General features: G+C 39.3%; 3 protein-coding genes across 3 annotated transcripts in view; 1 reads left to right on the top strand and 2 right to left on the bottom strand.

Annotated features, from left to right (window-relative positions):
* LOC133874794 (ATP-dependent zinc metalloprotease FTSH 12, chloroplastic) overlaps positions 1-1,233 on the bottom strand; it is a 32,411-nt gene extending 31,178 nt beyond the window's left edge. Inside the window, exon 1 of the mRNA XM_062312653.1 lies at positions 697-1,233. Within this exon, the coding sequence (XP_062168637.1) occupies positions 697-1,116 (420 nt within the window). The 5' untranslated portion in view covers positions 1,117-1,233. The remainder of the gene's footprint in view (positions 1-696) is intronic.
* A 2,661-nt stretch (positions 1,234-3,894) lies between these two features.
* Positions 3,895-7,613, top strand: LOC133876114 (protein FAR-RED IMPAIRED RESPONSE 1-like). Its single transcript, XM_062314400.1, has 6 exons — positions 3,895-4,000; positions 4,119-4,397; positions 4,503-5,110; positions 5,300-5,632; positions 5,820-6,342; positions 7,519-7,613. The coding sequence occupies exons 1-6, from the start codon at positions 3,895-3,897 to the stop codon at positions 7,611-7,613; spliced, it is 1,944 nt and encodes a 647-aa protein (XP_062170384.1).
* Positions 7,614-11,816: 4,203 nt separating this feature from the next.
* LOC133876113 (uncharacterized) lies at positions 11,817-12,664 on the bottom strand. The gene is made up of 2 exons (XM_062314398.1): positions 12,576-12,664; positions 11,817-12,483 (listed from the first exon to the last, which is right to left on the bottom strand). Exons 1-2 carry the CDS (start codon positions 12,662-12,664, stop codon positions 11,817-11,819), a joined length of 756 nt encoding a protein of 251 aa, XP_062170382.1.
* Positions 12,665-19,293: the final 6,629 nt, after the last annotated feature.

Raw genomic sequence — 19,293 nt, 5'->3', positions numbered from 1 at the left:
TGGTTCTAGCTGGGGCAAGGCAAGAGGGCCACTAATGTGATGTAATAGTCTCTGGGTTTTGTGAGCCGGTTATGTTGGGGTGTTTAGGTTTCCTCTGTTTTTGGGTTTTGCGGGTGTATTTCCTCTTTCTCTCTTTTTCCTGTTTTGGTGTCTTTTTTGTATACTTTTTGTATGCTTAGGCACGCATTTACGCATTTTATAAACTTCTTTGCTTACTTATCAAAAAAAAAAACTGCAAGCTTTCTTCCAATTTGGATTGCCCCCGTTCACTTAGAAAGGCTTATGAAGCAGTTCCTTGCATCAAACCATGCATTGCTTTTCAAAGAAGATGAAAGCTTAAAAAAAAAAAAAAAAAAGAAAGAAAGAAAAAATTATAGGTGAAATACGTGTTTTAAAGATATCACAAAATTTCTGTGAAAATGGTCAATTTTTCATGCTATGTGAGGTGTGTCGTTGCAAATGATTAATCATTACAAGTAACACTTAAGATTTTTCCATTTCCGCCAAGCTCATATCTCGTCCTTGTCTCTACCAGCTAACATTTGAATGCATCCCGGTGCCACCCCCCCTCCCTTCTCCAACAGTTCAGAAGAAAAATCGTCAAACCTGTCCCATTTTCTATCCTTCTACTTCTATTTCTTAGGCTAGCAAACAAAGATTAAAACAAAACAGTCTCAAAGTGAATTCACAAATTACCTTCCAACGCTCCCACCGATTCCAACTCACGAACTCGGGCACCAACTCAGTCCTAAACCTTTCCAACTCAGCCCCACCCTTCCTCACCCCTTCACTAACTTGCCCTACAAACTCGCCCACCTTCACATTGGTATCTTCCAAATCAAACCCAATTTCCTTCTTCACCGACTCGCCAAGTTTCGACCAGAAGCGCCCGGAGCCACGGCGGACTGACCGAGTCAGACTCAACCATGAAAACCCATCAGACCCATTTGGGTTTGCGGAAGCTAGAACCCGGAAAGTGGGTCTCTGGCGGGAAATTTTGAGCCTGTGTTTTGTGGGAAGCTTGAAAAGAATGGAACTCTGGGAGTGGGAGGTCTGTGAGAGTGGTGCTGAACAGAAAAGTAGTGGGTTTGGTTTGTATGGGATTGTGAGCTCCATTTTTGGATGCAGAATTGAGAGATTCAAAGTGCAAAACGAAACAGTAGCAGCATATTTGCTTTGCGCTTCAACTTTGAAGTAGTTTTTCGACCGTCTTATCTGGGGTTTTGGTGTTTTTTTTTTTTTTTAAAAAAAAAAAAATGTTTTCCTATGCAGGGGTTTTGGGGTTTTATCCTTTTATTCGTAGGCGTAATAATTTTTTAAAAAAATAAATTAATTAATTAATAATTAAAAAAAGGATTTGGCTTGCTGTAAACAAAAAAACTAGGTGAGATTCGGTAGTTTTTTTAATAGTCCTAATTTAATTTCAATCTCTCAAGCATATTCTCTCGATTAGAGCCAAACTTTTATCAATCAATGTGAATGTTGCTGAGCAATGCCTTTTCCCAACCCCATGCAATTCAAAAGTTTGGAAACATTAGATCAATTATTTATGATCGAGTAATGATACACATTCTCACTTTCACAATTTTTTACGTGACTTTTAAAACTATTATTTCACAATTTCTGATATGACTTTTAAAATTGTTGTTAAATTTAAGATAAATCTTTGATTTCAAATTACCATTATATCCTTTAAAAAAAATTACTATTATATCAAAATTTAATGATGATCTATTCTAAATTCAATTGTAATTTTAAAATTTACTTAAGATATTGTAAGAGTTAGAGAGTGTGTAGCATTTATTACTCTTCTAAATTGCTCATTTGGGAATGAGTAATGATAGGCTTGCCGTCCCCTGCCCAGCCCTTTCCTACGTGGAAAACGCATTTTCACTTTTAATATTTAAAAAATAAAAATAAAAATCGAATTTTGAAAACTCAGATATCTATACTCATTTTCCCATTTTCTTCCCAGAGCTTCCCCCCAAATTCTTCCCTCCCTCTCTCCATCTACCCATTTTCTTCCCACCGTCGACCACCACGCACGACCCGCCACCGTTGACCACCACGCACGACCCGCCACCATTGACCATGCACGACCCGCCATCGTCGACCACTCATGAGCCCACTACTGTGCATTCTCCATCTTCGGCTAAAATCCAACCACCGGCCGTTCTCCATCTTCGGCCGTCTTCCAGTTCCGGCGACCATTTTTTGGTTTTTTCAGCTACTGGGACCCAGCTCTGCCAAGGTATTGTATTAGCTTCCTTGGCTGCTTTGTGTATATGTACATGTTCATGGATAGATTTTTTCGCCGGTTACCTTATCGTTCCACTTCTACTTCAATAACATTTCTATCTTGAACTGATAATTCTGGAATCATAATAGGTTCGACTACTTTAAGATATTCTAGAAAAAAAAAATAGAAAAAAAAATAAAAAAATAAAAAAAAAATTGCTTGCTATATGTTTGATTAAAATCCGCTAAGAAGTTCTTGTCTTTCTTCTTCCATTATAATGCTAACCGATGGAGCTATGTATGGGCACTTGTGAGGTTTTTGAGCTCTCTTGGTCAATTTCTACGCGTTCGTATTATATTGTTTCAAATGAATCCGTTTTACATTTGGTAGCTTCTGCGACGAATATGTTATCACGTAGTTAATATACATGTTTATTCAAACCATTCAAGGAAATGATGTGGTTTTTTAACATATATATATCCTCTCATTTGGGGCAATCTACAATTATTTTTATTTTTATTTTTATTTTTTACTTTTTCTTTAAGCTCCATGGCTCTGGAGATATTTCATTTATGCTTATTTTCTATATGAGATATATCTTATGTGGATTGTGGATGTAACGACCCACTCCCAATGACACAATATTGTCCGCTTTTGGCTCCCCAAACCAGACTTCCCAGGAGGTCACCTATCCTGGGATTGCTCTCGCAGAAGCACGCTTAACTGCGGAGTTCTGATAGGTTCATAACCATCACGGCTTTAAAACGCGTTGTGTCATAAAGGGTACATTTATACATATAAGCACATCCTCATTCCCAGGCGATGTGGGACGTCACAGTGGAACCTTGATTGTAAACTGAAAAACCCACATGGAACATGATGTTTCAGAATGGGATGTTGATGCTGGGTTTGGGTCAATCTCTGAATGGGTATTGGTTCTTGCTGCCTAATTGGATATTTAGTGGGTTATGGTAGAATTTTACTTGAAACAACTTGATTGTTTGGGGGTAACTGAACCTCTTAGAGGAGATGTTGAAATTCTTGAAGCATGTGGAGTACCCGATTTTTTGGAAATTGAAAGATAAACTGAAATTCTTAATGTTTGGTTAATTTTTCTTGAAGAAAATAATGTGAGTATGAGTATGAAGGTTTAGTTCTGGTTTAGGAGAGTTTTTCTGCAATTACTACTACTTTAGTTGACGCCACATCCAACCGAATTTCTGAAACTTTAATAGTTTGTTTCTATAAATTTGGCTTTCATGAATTGAAATGAGTTTTTTTTTTTTTTTGGAATTTTGAAACACTAATGACGTATTTCTAAGTTTCTATTTCGCTATATTTCTATTCCTTGACTTTATCCGCAATAAAAAAATATGGGTTTTGTTGATTAGTTGAGTTTTTTTTTCTTGGCTCTGCCCTGATAATACAGTTTTTTCTCGGTGCATTCTAGGCCTGTTCCCTTGATACAAAAATAAATTATGATATTCTAGGTATTTGTTTATATGGTTCTTATTTTTTTGGGTTTGTGAAGTTTTGATATTGTTCTTATGCTTAGGCCTTTATTGACTGCTATGTTTCCTGAGTGCTTTTCTTGTAATTATGAACTGAATGATAATGCACCGATATGAATCTTTATTTGTTACAGAAACTTTTAGATGGACTTATCACAACTGGACTTGATTTTACAATGCGAAGATGATTGTTCATTGACACATATTGAACTTGATGATGTTGTGCCCATCGAAATGGACCCTCAAAATAGTATGTTGGGCACTTCATGCTTACTTTTAATTTTTGTAACATATCTTAGAGTAAATGTTATTATTTATAGTTGGGTTCTTTACACCATATTTATTTATTTATTTTCATTTTGTGATAGATGGAAATGGAAATGAAATTGTAGCTGATGAACAATTGAATGATAGTGTGGTCAATTGTCGGTCCAAGGCCAAGCTCATAGATGGAGATAAACTTGTTGAGGAACCTAAGAACGGTATGTTATTTGGCTCCATAGAGGAAGTTCTTGACTATAATAGGAATTATGCAAAGCAAGCGGGTTTTGGTGTGATACAAAAGAAGAAGAAAAAGTATGAAAATGGAGATGTACATTACATCACTCTGACAAGTGCTCGTGGAGGCAAAGCATCATCCAGTTCAAGTAATAACCTTTGCAAGCCTAGCAAAACAAGCAAAACGGTGTGTAAGGCTACTTTGAATGCAATGTTAGTGGGTACAACGTAGTATGTGACAAATGTAAATCTAGGGCATAATCATGATTTAAGCCCAGGTAAAGCGAGATACTTTCGGTGCAACAAGAAGTTGAATCCTGCTACGAAGAAAAAGCTTGATATAAATGATAGAGCTGGAATCTGTACGAATAAAATTTATAACTCACTAGCCGATGAAGCGGGGGGATATGAGAATCTTACATTTGGAGAAAGAGAGTGTCACAATTATATTGCGAACTCAAGACGCCTTGGCATAGAATGTGCCGCAGCACTTCGTGATTATTTCAATAGAATGCGGAAAGTGAATGATGATTTCTATTTTGGTATAGACGTGGATGATGAGTGTAGGCTGAGAAATGTGTTTTGGGCTAATGCACGAAGTAGGGCATCGTATGAAGATTTTGGTGATGTGGTTACATTTGACACAACATACTTAACCAACAAATACGAAATGTCATTTGTCCCTTTTGTGGGAGTAAACCATCATGGTCAATCAATTCTTTTTGGAGCGGCATTAATTTCAAGTGAGGATACGGCGTCATTTGTTTGGTTGTTCAAGGCATGGTTGAAATGCATGAAGGGTCGTGTGCCAAGGGCAATTATTACAGATCAAGATAGGGCCATGAAAAATGCTATTAATAAGGTGTTTCCGAATGCCCGTCATAGATTTTGTTTATGGCATATACTGAAAAAAAAAATTCCAAAAAAGTTTGGATCACATTCACAGTACAATGCCTTTAAGAGTGCCATATGAAATTGTGTGTATAATTCTCATACATGTGACGAGTTTGATGCATGTTGGCAAAGTATGCTTGAGTGTTATAATCTGGAGGAGAATGCATGGCTGCATGATTTATACAGTAAACAGACTTTCTGGGTACCGGCATATTTGAATGGTGTATTTTGGGCCGACATGACTATCACACAACGTAGTGAGAATATGAATGCCTTTTTTGATGGTTATGTGCACTCGTCCACCTCATTGAAGGAATTTGTATATCAATACGATAATGCTTTACGTATGAAAGTTGAGGTTGAGAATGTTGCTGATTTCGATTCCTTCAATACCACAATTTCATGTGTAAGCTATTGTCCCCTTGAGAAGCAATTTCAAAAAATTTACACCCATGCAAAGTTTAAAGAAGTTCAGAAGGAGATTTCAGAGGTAATGTATTGTGCTTCCTCTCTTTTAAAAAGTGAATGTGGAATTAGTACCTATCAGGTGATCGAATGGGTAGAAATTAATGAATTCTATAGGGAAAAAAATTGTTTTTAATGTTTGCCACAACGGCCCTGCATGTGAAGTGAATTGTAGTTGTTGTTTGTTTGAATCAAGAGGAATTTTGTGCAAGCATGCCATATCCGTGTTGACTACATTTGAAGATGTGGATTTGTTGCCCGAAAAGTATTTTCTAAACCGATGGAGGAAGGATTTGAAGCGGTCATATAAGTTAATCAAGAGTAGTTATGATCCCTTGAGTGGCAACCCTACTACAGATCGATATGCTGAACTGAGCAAAAATGTGTTGAAGTTAGCCACAATTGCAGCACCAAACGTGGACCATTGCACGGAAGTACAAAATTATGTTGATATGTTAATTAAGAAATTTAGCGGTCCAAGCTGTGAACAAAGTCAATCTTCCCAATCGCTCCCAAGTGCAAAAGATCTCCCAAGTGCACCTATGATAGATGATGGAGACATGGATTGTATGGCGGTGGAGGTGTGTAGTCCTCTCGTGGCTCGGACTAAAGGGAAGCGTCCATCAACCAGAAAAGTGTCTGTGGTTGAAAAAGCGGTGGGGAAAAAGTCAAAAGGAGGAAGCAAGAAACAGAGTAACACAAATCCCGAGCTGCAAAGGAAAAAAGAAGAAGAAGGTATTCATAGATTCGAAAATCGTTGTATGTGCACATATTTGATGTGTAATTTTAATATTAAATTTAACATTTTTGAATAGTTTATTTTTTGAAGACATGCCAAAGATTGCTAGTAGATGAACTGGACACAAGTGAAGATCCGTTACTTTTTTCAACTGATGTGCAACATGACCAAGTGATTGAAACACAAAATAGTGTACTTACACAGGTGCTGAAAGGGAGAAAAAAAAAAGTTCATATACGTGCATTTGATTCATACATGTTGACGAATAGTTTAATTTCATATATGTTAATCATTCGAGGTATTTGTCTCAGACGTTCAGAAATTCACAGTCATCATGTATTTTTGAAGGAGATTTCATATACTTGTCATAGGTGGTAAGGTCTCTTTGATTAAAGTAAATTTTTTTTTTTTGGAAGGTCAATTGTTCTTACTAAAGTTTGCTTGTGTCTAATTTTTATTTCAAGGTTCCAACTGGTTATGTTTTGTATCTCATTTTTTTTACACCCATTTGCATTTATCGTTATTTGAGTCCATGTTTTTTTGTTCTAGTTTGTGTCAAATCTGATGCTAAATTTGAATTCCATGATTTTTTCTAGTGACTGGAGCTAATGTTGTTCTCTATTGCTAAATTAGTGGGCTGCATCATGAGGAGTTATGTGTTCTCCTGTGTTACAAGACAAGGGATGTTGGTTCCTATTATTATTTTTTATTTTTTATTTTTTTTTTCCATTTATAAGGACTAGTGGGGACAAGTGCTATGTGGTTGGCAAGGACAAGTGCTATGTAGGTGCATGACAGGTTACAAGAAAGAAGTAAGGTGACTGTCTCTCAGTTTTTCACAAACACTTGAGTCCTCTATGTTGGCTTCTTAATTTTCCAATTTAATTAGGTGGCTTTGACTCAAGAAACTATTGAATCAGAATGGTTTCTTATTGGCCAATTTCCAGTTATTTTTTGCGTTCTTTTGGTGCTGTATCAGCTGTACTTGTGCTTTTGTTGGGATTCCTACCCTTGTATTTTGTGTTTTCTTTCTTTTCTGAGATCTTTTGTATCTTTTTTCAGTTAATGAACTCTAATCTTGCTTGGAAAATAAAAATAAAAATTGTTGCGTACTGCTTCAATTTCAGCCTCTATTTTTCTGTTGTGTACTACTTTTCTTTTGATATTTTTAGTATTTGTGCCTCATTGCAATTTTGCAATTTTATCAATGCAGGGAAGAGTTAAGATATGGGAGGTCATTGTAGGCGTTGCAAACCTTGTTGATTGAGAAGGTGTATTCCAAATCAAGAGTAGTTTTATTGGATGATGAGATTAGGAAGTCTGTGTTGAGAGGGTTTGATCCTGAATGGGGATGATAAATGGCTATGTTAGTTAAAAGTGGTATTGGTACTAGATATTCATCAGCTATCAACAAAATTCTATTCATTTGAATATATCTTATTTTATTTCTTTTTTAAATTTAATACATGTGTATGTATGTACTCAAGGTGGAGGTTCTGCTTGAACTTGTAGGTGGAGATCAACAGACGATGACCTACCCATAGCATATCCATATGTAGAATTTCAAAGAGGGATGGTACTATATCTGGACCATTGTTCCATATGAGCCCCCTGCTCCACTTTATGCTTTGTTCTTTAAGTTAATTAGGTGAAGGATGAGAGGAGTTCCACATCCATGACTCAACCCCCCCTCCTATTTTCTCCCCTTGGTTGAAATTCGACATTCTCTGTCAAGTTTAGAGAGAAACAGAGAAAGCATTGAAGAGAAAGAACTCTTTGATTGAAAAAATGAATTAGGTAATTACAAAAGTGTTTCAAGATACAAATATATATAGGCTGAGTAACACAAGCCAAAAAACTAAACTATCTGTACAGCTGGAAAAACAGAAAAGCTAACTTAACTTTAACAAACTAACTATACAAAAAGAAAAATTCTTTTCTTTCTTTCTCTTGTCTTTGATACTCCCCCTCAAGATGGATGGTAGATGTCCCGAATAGACATCTTGGACAGTAAAGAGTGGAAGGAAATAGAACCAAGGGGTTTTGTTAGGATATCAGCAAGTTGATGCTTAGAAGATACATGAAAAGTCTTGATAATTCCAAGCTGAATCTTCTCCCGAATAAGATGGCAATCGATTTCTATGTGCTTAGTTCGCTTGTGGTATACTGGATTGGTAGCAATGTGAAGTGCTGCTTGGTTGTCACAGTATAGAAAGGCTGCTTGGGGATGAGGAACCAGTAAATCTTTAAGCAAAGAAAGAATCCACATAATGTCGCAACAAGTCGAGGCCATAGACCTGTATTCAGCTTCAGCTGAAGAACGTGATACAGTTTGTTGCTTCTTGGACTTCCAAGCAATAAGAGAATTACCAATGAACACACAATAGCCTGTGATAGATTTTCTGGTATCTAAACATCCTGCCCAATCCGAATCGCAGAATGCCTTGAGATGTAATTCAGTGTTGGCAGGAAAGAAGAGGCCTTGAGTTGGAGCATATTTGATGTACCGGAGAACCTGATGAGCATCATCAAGATGAGGCTGTCTCGGTTGGTCCATAAACTGACTAAGAGTTTGGACCGAGTAGGCAAGATCAGGCCGAGTAATTGTTAAGTAAAGAAGGCGACCAATCAAGCGCTTATAAACAGTAGGATCCGATAAAAGAGCACCATCAGCTCTAGATAATTTCAAATTCTGCTCCATAGGAAATTGAACAGGTTTAGAAGCCAAAAGACCCGAGTCCTCCAAGATCTCCAAAGCATATTTCCTTTGACTCACAAAAATACCAATAAAGGACCGTGCAATCTCCAAACCAAGAAAGTACTTTAAGGAACCCAAATCCTTAAGCTTAAACTTAGCATTCAACATAATAATGAAAGAGGAAATGGCAAGAGAATCATTGCTTGCAATGGCTACATCATCAACATAAATGAGCAAAGCAATGAAAGAAGAACCTTGAAGCCAAGTAAATAAAGAATAGTCAGCCTTAGATTGAACAAAACCAAGACTAATAAGAGTTGATGAAAAATTTGAAAACCATTGTCTTGAGGCTTGTTTTAAACCATACAAAGGCTTGGTTAATCGGCACACCTTGGACTCCCCCTTAACACCAAAACCCGGGGGCATCTTCATATATACTTCCTCATGTAAATCACCATGCAAGAAAGCGTTATTGACATCTAATTGGTGTAAAAACCAATTTTTGGTAGCAGCAAGGGCCAAGAAACATCTAACAGTTGTCATTTTAGCAACGGGAGAAAAAGTGTCATGATAATCCAAACCTTCGCACTGTGTGTACCATTTGCTACTAACGGAGCCTTATATTTCTCAATGCTACCATCAGCCTTATGTTTGATTTTATACACCCACTTACAACCAACAGGTCGTTTAGTGGGTGGAAGATCACAAACAACCCATGTCTTATTCTCTTTAAGAGCAGCTATCTCAGCTGACATAGCCTCACGCCAATGACCAAATTTAACAGCCTCATGATAGAAAGTAGGTTCAGTTTAGATGTAATTGAAAGACAAAAATGTTGTAAGCTGGAGATAAACGATCATATGAAATATAAGAAGACAAGGAATAAGGAGTACCTGTTTTGCTGACTATTGTATCTGACTGTTGTGCTGCAGAAGAAGACAGAGAGGGTATAGAAGAGGCCAACTGACAATGATAATTCTGCAGATACTTAGGTTTACTTTTAGGTCTGGTAGATTTTCTAATAGGAACAGAATCTGATTGAGGTATAGAAACTGTTGGAACAGAAAGAGAATTGGAAGATTGAGATGGAGATGAATGTGGAAAAACATATTGAAAAGGAGAGGAAAACTGTTCAGGTGAAAGAATGGGAGAAGGATTAAAAACAGGGGAATCGGAAGTGATATCAGAAATGGGAATAGGTAGAGAAACAGGAAAATCTAATGATGAATAAATAGGTTTAAGAAAAGAACCATCAGCAGAGGTATGAGTAAGATTTATAGCAAAAGGAAATACATGCTCATGAAAAACAGCATCTCTAGAAAGAACAATGGATTGTGTATGCAGATTGTAAAATTTATATCCTTTTGTACCAAAAGGATAACCAATGAAAACACAAGGAATAGCTCTAGAGTCAAACTTGGTCCAATGCCTAGAAAGAGTAGAAATGTATGCTAGGCATCCAAAAACCCGAAGATGATTATAAGAAGGAGAAACTTTATAAAGCATTTCATGTGGTGTTTTATTAGACAACAAAGGAGTAGGAATTCTATTTATGATGTGAGCAGTGGTTAGAATGCAATCACCCCAAAATGAAATAGGAACATGAGATTGAAATTTTAAAGCTCTAGCTACATTAAGCAAATGTTGGTGTTTCCTCTCCACAACAGCATTTTGTTGTGGAGTTTCAACACAAGAAAGTTGATGAATTGTACCATGAGTGGAAAAGAAGGTATCCATTTTGAATTCAGAACCATTATCAGTTCGGATGCACTTAATTTTGAGATTAAATTGAGTATGAACAAGGCTAAAAAAAGATTGAATGAGTGAACGTGTTTGAGATTTGTGTTTCATCAAATGCACCCAAGTAAAGCGAGTATAATCATCCACAATTGTGAGAAAAAAATTTGAGACATTTATTGAAGTATTGGCCATTGGCCCTCATATATCACAATGAACCAATTCAAAAGGCATACAAGTGGCAGCACTATGTACAGGAAAGGAAGATGATGTTGCCTAGCTGAATGACATATAGAACATATGTCTTTGGAATTACAAGGAATTTCAGGAACATTATTATGGAGGAAATGCATTCGGGAAGCAGATGGGTGGCCTAATCTATAGTGCCATACATCAGAAAATGAAGACTTTATTGAATTAAAGCAAACAGAGAAAGATCTGATAACCGGTGTATGTGAAGATGATATGGAGAAAACCTTTGGTTGCTACAGTAGATAAAACAAGCCGACTTCTTCCTTACCCACTCCAATCGTCCTCCAAGGGCACAAAGTCTGGATAAAACAGAAACCAGCAAGGAAGATCAGACAGGCTTTTAAAAATTTGATGATTTTGCTAGCGAAATTAGATTGAAAGAAAAAGAAGGCACACAAAGGACCTCAGTCAGTGTAAGACTTTCGATATAACAACAGTGCCAATGTGTGTGACAGGAACAACCGAACCATTAGGTAATTTGACAAAAGTTGATACAACAGCAGTGATTTTTGTGAAAAGGGATGGGCAATTGATCATACGATCAGTTGCCCCTGTATCAACAATCCAGGAAGTGTGTTTTGAATATAAAACAGGAGGCTTTACTAGGTAAGCAGCGGAAAAAACAGAGTATTTGAAATCAAGATCATAATGACTAGAAGTGTAACCTGACACTTGGGAGGAAGTGGAAACCAGAGCAGAGGAAGATGCATAGATGCTACCTGCCATGTTTGCAGAAGGCTGAGGAGCAATGGACTGTTGTTGGAGAAGAGACAGAAGTTGTTGTCATTGATCCGGCGTGATAGTCAACTGAGGCACAACCTGATGAGAATCATGTTGTTGAGAAGAATTGATGTCCATCTCCTGGACATGATTTGCATAATGTGCAGATGAAGAATTCCGAAGATTCTTGGTAAATTTGAAACCCAGTGGAAAGCCATGCAGGCGGTAACACTTTTCAGCAGTGTGACCTAGTACTCCACAGTGAGTCCAGACGGGCTTCTCTTTGCGGTAAGGCTGTTTTGTGAAACGAGAAACAGGTGCAGTAGATTTTGTCATAAGAGCAGTAGATTCTTGACCGAGAATTTGTGACTTCACAGAGATTTCTTGTTGTTTTTCTTCTTGGATGACTAAAGAAAAAACTTTATTCACAGAAGGCAGAGGTTCCATAAGTAGAATTTGACCTCGAATAGCCGCAAAGGACTCATTAAGTCCCATGAGAAAATGATAGATATACTCCTGATGATAATTCTCAGCAACAACCTTCATTCCTCCACAAGAACATGGGGGAATTGAATGATAATTGCTGAGTTCATCCCAGAGTGACTTCAGAAGAGTGAAATACGAACTAACATAAGAATTTCCTTGAGAAAGGACTGAAATTGACCTCTGTAATTGAAAAACCCTAGGTCCGTTTTTCTGAGAAAAACGTTCCTTTAGATCAATCCACATACTGTGAGAGGTATCAATATAGATGACGCTTGCGACAATTTCTTTGGAAACCGAATTCAGAATCCAAGACAGAATCATGTTGTTGCAACGCACCCAAGCCTGGTATTCAGCCCAAATTCAATCGAAGGTTGAGGAAGAGATCCATCAACGAACGCCAGCTTATTCTTGGCAGTAAGAGCCATTATCATCGATCGGCTCCAAGTGTTGTAATTCTCACTGATGAGCGGTTGAGATACAAGAACTGCTCCAGGACTTTCACCTTGAGGTAGATAGAAGGGACTAGCTGGATTGGTAAAAACAGAAGGGGAAATCGTGAATTGGAGAGGTGGATTTTTAGTCTATGGTGGAGGATTATCAGCGGGTGGAATTGGAGAAGAAGAAGAAGGGATTTCCGACGCCATGGATGTACGCTCTGATACTGAAAATTGAAATTGACTTCTAAAAATAAAGTGTGTGCAACGAGTGTCAACAAAAATTAAGCACAGCGAAAAATAAAAGACACAGTTTTTGTTGATGAAGTAGAAACTCAATTAAGAGAAAAAGCACTCCGGGGCAGCCAAACCCAGGAATTCCACTATTCAGAAGACGAAGCTAGATACAAGATAGTAACACTCACATTAACCCGATGCAGTGGTCGTACCTTGCTCTCTGACGTGTAACCCAACACGAACGCTTCCCAACCAGGTCTCCTACCTGAAGGGGTCTTCAATGGAATTCCTTACCTTAGAGCCGACCTCTAAGATAGATTTCAGTTGTAGCGTAGCACACTTGAAACGGCTTCAGAGGGATCTTGAACTTCTTTGAGCTCTTGTGGAATTCAATACCGAATTCTTGCAGTTCTTAATGCCCAATGGCCTCTATTTATAGGCTGAGGTGCAGAATGGGCGACTGCTGTAATATGTACGGACGCCGTTCGGACGGTGAACTTGGGCCGTCCGGACGGACAACTGTACGACAGGATTTATCGAAAATTTCGCTGAAAATCTTTCCTGTTTAAGAGCCGCGTCCGAACGGTGAGACACTGACGTCCGGACGGTCGCACGTACGCTGCAAGTAATTTCCATATAAGGCTTAGCGCGTCCGGACCAAGGGGGATGAACGTCCAGACGGCAATTCTTCAACACGCAATTTCCATATATGCTATGCGTGCGTCCGGACCAAGAGAGGCAGATGTTCGGACGGTTGAAGTCGAATCGGCAATTTCTTTAACTGATGAGCGCGCGTCCGGACCAAGGCTGATTGACGTCCGGACGGTGATATTTGAATTGCGATTCTTGCCTTAAGGAGACGCGCATCCGGACGAGATACCACATCGTTCGGATGGTTGATAGATCTTCCCTTTATTGGAACTTGGAATGAATCTGAGACTGTTCTAGTACTGATAGGCGTCCGGACGGGCTGCTGAGATGTCCGGACAGATGTAAGCTGGAACAGAAGCTTCTCAATACAGTGTAGGGTCCGGACGGAAAAGATACGTCGTCCGGATGGATGGAACAGTGGACAAATGGGCGTCCGGACACGTTGTACGGACTGCTGACAGGGAATCTGAAATCTTCTATCTTTTTTGCAGTGCAGAGTCTTCTGAAAATGCTCTGACAAGTAAAATCATTTTTACAGCGTCTATACACATAAGTGATTTTGTATAAATGTAGAATGATGTCAAAATACTAACAAACTCCCTATTTGGCCATTCTGGAACAAAAATTACTTGACCGATTTGGAAATACATTCCCGGTCCAGAAAATAAAAATTACTCCCCCTTTTTATCACAAAGGGACAAAGGGTAAAATAGAGTAATAAAAACCAACTGTCATAAAATTACTTCCCCTAACGGTCTCAGAAGGACCCGGGTAAATAGAGTAATATTAGTTTAAGTTTTTAACAAAATAACAGAAAATAACAAAATGTCTCAAAATAACAAAAAAACAATAAAACAAAGGGAAATCAAACATCCTCTGGCATGTGTACAGTCTGAGCTGCAGCATCCTCATCATCACTGCTGTGCGGATGATGGACTCGAAGGCACTCCTGAAGGTCCAAATGGGTTTGCTCCACCCGCTTGTTGATAGACCGCACTTCGAGCTGCAAGGAGGAGATGGACTGCTGCATGGTGGACATTGTTCCCTGAATGGTAGCTAAGGCCTCCATGATTTGAGAATAATTAGCCTCTGGCTCAGATGGCGGGACGGTATGAGAGGATGAAGCCACGTCTGGAAAAGCAACATGAATAGCAGCAAGCATGTCATCGTCAGAATCCTCTCGTCACAGCTGCGCATTCGACTTCATCAGTGTCTGTTTGCTGAGGGGTTGCTGGATCTTCATCCTCGGCTCTCCATTAACATTGATACCCGACTGAAGGATGATCTGAGTGATTAGGCAGCCGAAGGGGAGACCGGTATTGCTCTCATCACGAGCCTCGAGCATGACTCCCGGAATATGCTTGCAAAGACAAAAAGGCAAGCGAAGATGAACAGCATAAACAAACTGTGCCCTCTTCAATATCAGATCACTGCGCCTGGCAACTGGCCAGAGATTGTGCTGAACAATTTTGGCCAACATACGATGAGCCGGAGCTAGTGCACCAATCCTGATGTTAATTGGACGCCCCTCACCCTGTGGAACTGCATGGAAGACCTCTCGGAGATCGTCCATAGATGGAGGAAGCACCACCTCATTGTAAGGACTGGCAGGCAGATCAAAGACTGGTACTCCGAGGAACCGACTGATGGTCTGAGGATCTACAGTGATGATGTGTCCGTCAACAGTGGATTGCAGTACCACCCCATGCTCATCATCCTGAGCCACCTCAAGGTTGGCATAGAAGAGCCTAACTAGCCTGGTGAGGACGATGCATGCACAAGTGTAGAGGTAGCCCCAGTGATAGGTCTGGATAGTCTCATAAATGCTATCCAATGGAGGCACCATGATGTCAGCACAGACCACGTTTCGCTCAGCGAGGACATTGCGGTCCATGATCTTGGGTTGGAAGGCACTCTGCTCTTCCTCTGTCCTCTGGCGGACCCGGCACTGGGAGCTGATGGCAGACATGATTCTGCAAAAGAACCAACAAGAATTTTTTGCCAAAAATAATCCACAAAAAATATTCTTGTTAGTGTAACAAAAATTTGTCAGAATAACAGCAGTAAAAAGGACTTTTGTAAAAATAAAAACTGAATATATCACAATTTTAGTCCTAAAAATATCATCACAAATAATCCCAATATGCATCACATAAATTTAATCTCAGTCCAAAATTAACTCTCTAACAGTTTAAAATAAATGAACTGAAAAAGAAAAAGACTAAGAAAAAATACCTGGAATGAGAATGCACAAGAAGACACGTGGAGAAAACTCCAAAGACTCAAGAAATTACTCACAAAGTGTCAAAAGAAGGGATTTTGTGGGGTATGGAGGAGTGATATCGGCGATTTGGGCTATTTATAGCCTCTATGGGATGCCCGTTCAGACGGTGTTTTGATAACGTCCGGACGTGCACTGCCTCGGAAAGGAGCAAAACGGTTACGAACGTCCAGACGAATTAAATTATCCGTCCGCCCGAGGATGACAGCTCACTTCCGGACGTGGAATGGATCCCGTCCGGACGACAAAATGCCGTCCATTCGGACTTCAAAAAGGGAACCGTCCAAACTGCTGAACTCCACCCGTCTGGACGCTCCACACTGAAACACCAGAAAAACTAAGGAAAATTTTACCGAGATAAAATTTTCTCAAGTCAATGTCAGAACATGCATGTATAATCAACTGATAACACAATCAGAGAGCATCTTAAAACTAAACAGAGATATAAAAGAGATTTGAGATTTTAATTAGCACAAATATTTTTCCTGGTCATAGAAAAATTCAAATAGACAACTCAACTCACTCAATGCACGTGTGTGTGTGAAAACTCTTTTCCCACAAGGTATGACTTTCAATATTTTGACCAATAGCAACTAGATTTTCTTAGACAGGAGAGAAAATAAATGGAAGATAAGCCAAAAGTCAAACCTTACTAGGGCTTAGCCACCCTCATCTGATACACTCCTTCTGCGATGCAGCACCTAAGTGATTTACTTGTACTATGAAGGACAACGTAAATGTTTTACTTGCACGTAGAGGGCAAGGCATAAAGCAAATGTAGCACATAAGCAGAGAATATATACTGTAAAGCATAGATTTCATACGATTAACTGCTTGTTTTTTACGGTGCTGCAAACTATAGGGAGTACCAAAGTTTATAGGCTCTAGGTTCAACTAGCATGAGGTCAATTTGGTCATCTTATCAAAAACTTCTTCTCTTATCCAGAATTTCTAGAAACAAAAAGGTCAGAGAAGGAAATATGTACCTTTAGGGGAGCCCGGGATAGTGCACTTTTTCATCGCGTGAGGAAAAGAAGCTATCCTACTTTTTGGATAAACAGGAAAAACACTTGGCCAATATAGTCATAAACTCTCAATTATATCTAAGCAGAGTAGATTAATGCTTACAGAATTGAGATATCAAGCAAAAAGACATGCAGTATCTAAAAAGTCAAGAGAAAATAAATCCTGCAAATTCTCCCCATTATTATTTTTTTTTTTTAAAAAAAAACAAAACAACAAGCAATATGAAAATGACATCATATGCAAAGGCAAGATCAAAATTGTGTACGTTCAATGATGCCACTACAGAAAAACAGTCGCTCGACCTGCTTTTTCTGTCTTCCCCAAAAAGTACCTGCATAGTTCTTTCAAGAAACAGAGGGGGCAAACACAATTAGTTCCTAGATTGCATATAACGATATGTCATGTAAAATGAGCAATCAAACCTGATGCCATAGGATTATGAACTGAATCCTAGGCATGAACACCCGAAACTGCTAGGTGCATCTGTACCCCCTCATGGGGTAGCTGTCCTTCTCGACCCAAGCTTGCCTTCCAGTGGGTGGTTTCTGGCAAGACTGCATCATCCACTCCATCATGTTCTGCATCCAGATTGGAGGCTCACTGGAGTATTGCTCTTCTTTCATCTTCTGAGGCCTTCTAAACTGCTTGGGTTTGCTCTTGTAGGTGCCACTGTGATTAGCTGGTACAAACCGCTACTGAGGCCGCTGATGCTGAGGAGCATGAGACCAAGGGGCTTGATACTGATACCTTGGTGCTTGGTGAGGTGCCTGATGCCATGGAGTCCGATGCTGAGCCGCAGGTCTAGTGCCATAATGAGCTTGTCTGGGCACTTCTTTCTTGGCTTTGGCCTTTTGTGCTTTCAGGAGGGAGCACTGAGGACGAACATGCCCACTTAAATCGCAGTGGTGGCATATAAGAGGTCTTCTGATGGAATAAGGCTCCTGAGTGCCTGGAACATCATCGTTGACCTTGTCTTTCCCTTTATCTTCAACAGTGGGAGGAGGCTCTGAGACTGTAGGCGTCACAAACACAGTCTTTGAGGAAGAGGGAGCATCAGAAGAGGAAGCTACATACCCGAGACCAGTCTTGTCAGTTGGGCTCTTCTGGATGGACAGCATACGAGTCAGCTTCTCATCAGTAACTCTTTCTAGCTGGAGCTGCGTCTTTAGTAGTTTTTCCTCGAGCTCTTGAACTTTGAGCAGCAATGAGCTCTTCTCAGTCTGCAAACTGTTCAGATCATTCAGGTGCTGCTTTCGGCCTTCCCTCAGCTTCTCATACTCTATGTAGAGTGTCTTGTAGGCCTCTTTGAGCTCTTCCTCATTATCACTATGCTCCGAATAATACGAGTCTTCTTCTTCAACATGTGGGGCTAGAAAGGCCAGAAATTTTTCAGACTCTGGAGCTTCTTCTTCTGACTCATCACTGAGAGTCACATTGTATGCTTTCCCTTTGCCCTTTTTAAGATTCCCGCAATCAGCCCGGATATGCCCAAAGCCTGAGATTCAAAACATCGGGGTCCTCTGGGATCTTTCTTATCTTCTTCCTCAAGTTCAGCTTCTCTGGGAGATTTCTTAACTCTTTCAGAAAACTTCTTCTTGAACCGATCATCTTTCATCAGTCTTCAGAAATTTTTGGCTAACATAACTACAGCCTTTTCTTCATCCTCAGAGTCATCTTCAGATGATGCTTCTACCTTCTTCTTGGAAGCCTTTAGAGCAATGGTCTTCAACTTCTTGACCGAGGGCAGAGATAGCTCATATGTTTGAAGAGATCCAACTAGCTCTTCAATCTTCATCTCCTCAAGATCCTTGCTTTCTTCAATGGTGGTCACCTTGATTCTGAAAACGCTCAGGCAAAGATCTTAGAATCTTTCGGATGAGTTTTACATCCGAGATAGGTTTCCCAAGACTCACCATGGAGTTCCTCAGGTCACTCATCTTAGAGTAAAACTCTCCAAAGGTCTCTTCTTCCAACATCTTAATTTCTTCAAATCTCGAAATCAACATTTGAAGTTTGGCAGATTTAACAAGTTTTGTGCCTTCATATGTTGTTTCCAAGATTTGCCATGCTTCTTGGGCTAATTCGCAATTTGAGATTTTTGTGAATTTAGATGGAGAAAGTGCCTGGCACAGAGCATAGAGGGTTTTATCATTTGAAAGGCGTGTGTTCTTCTGAGGGACTAGGTCAAGTGTTGTTTCCTCTGGTTTAGTCCAACCAGTTTCAACAATACTCCAACAGTCAATAGATTTCAGAAATAAACGCATACGTGCCTTCCAATAGCCGTAGTTCGTACCATCAAAGGCAGGAACAGAATTAAGAGTTTGAGACATTATGATCAAAAGAAGTCAAAAATAAATAACACTCAAGAAATTAATTTTCTCAGAGTGTACCAAGCTCTGATACCAATTGAAAATTGAAGTTGACT

The sequence above is a fragment of the Alnus glutinosa genome, chromosome 8 (assembly GCF_958979055.1).
Source record: "Alnus glutinosa chromosome 8, dhAlnGlut1.1, whole genome shotgun sequence".
NCBI lineage: Eukaryota > Viridiplantae > Streptophyta > Magnoliopsida > Fagales > Betulaceae > Alnus > Alnus glutinosa.
This window is presented reverse-complemented; position numbering and strand designations above follow the sequence as displayed.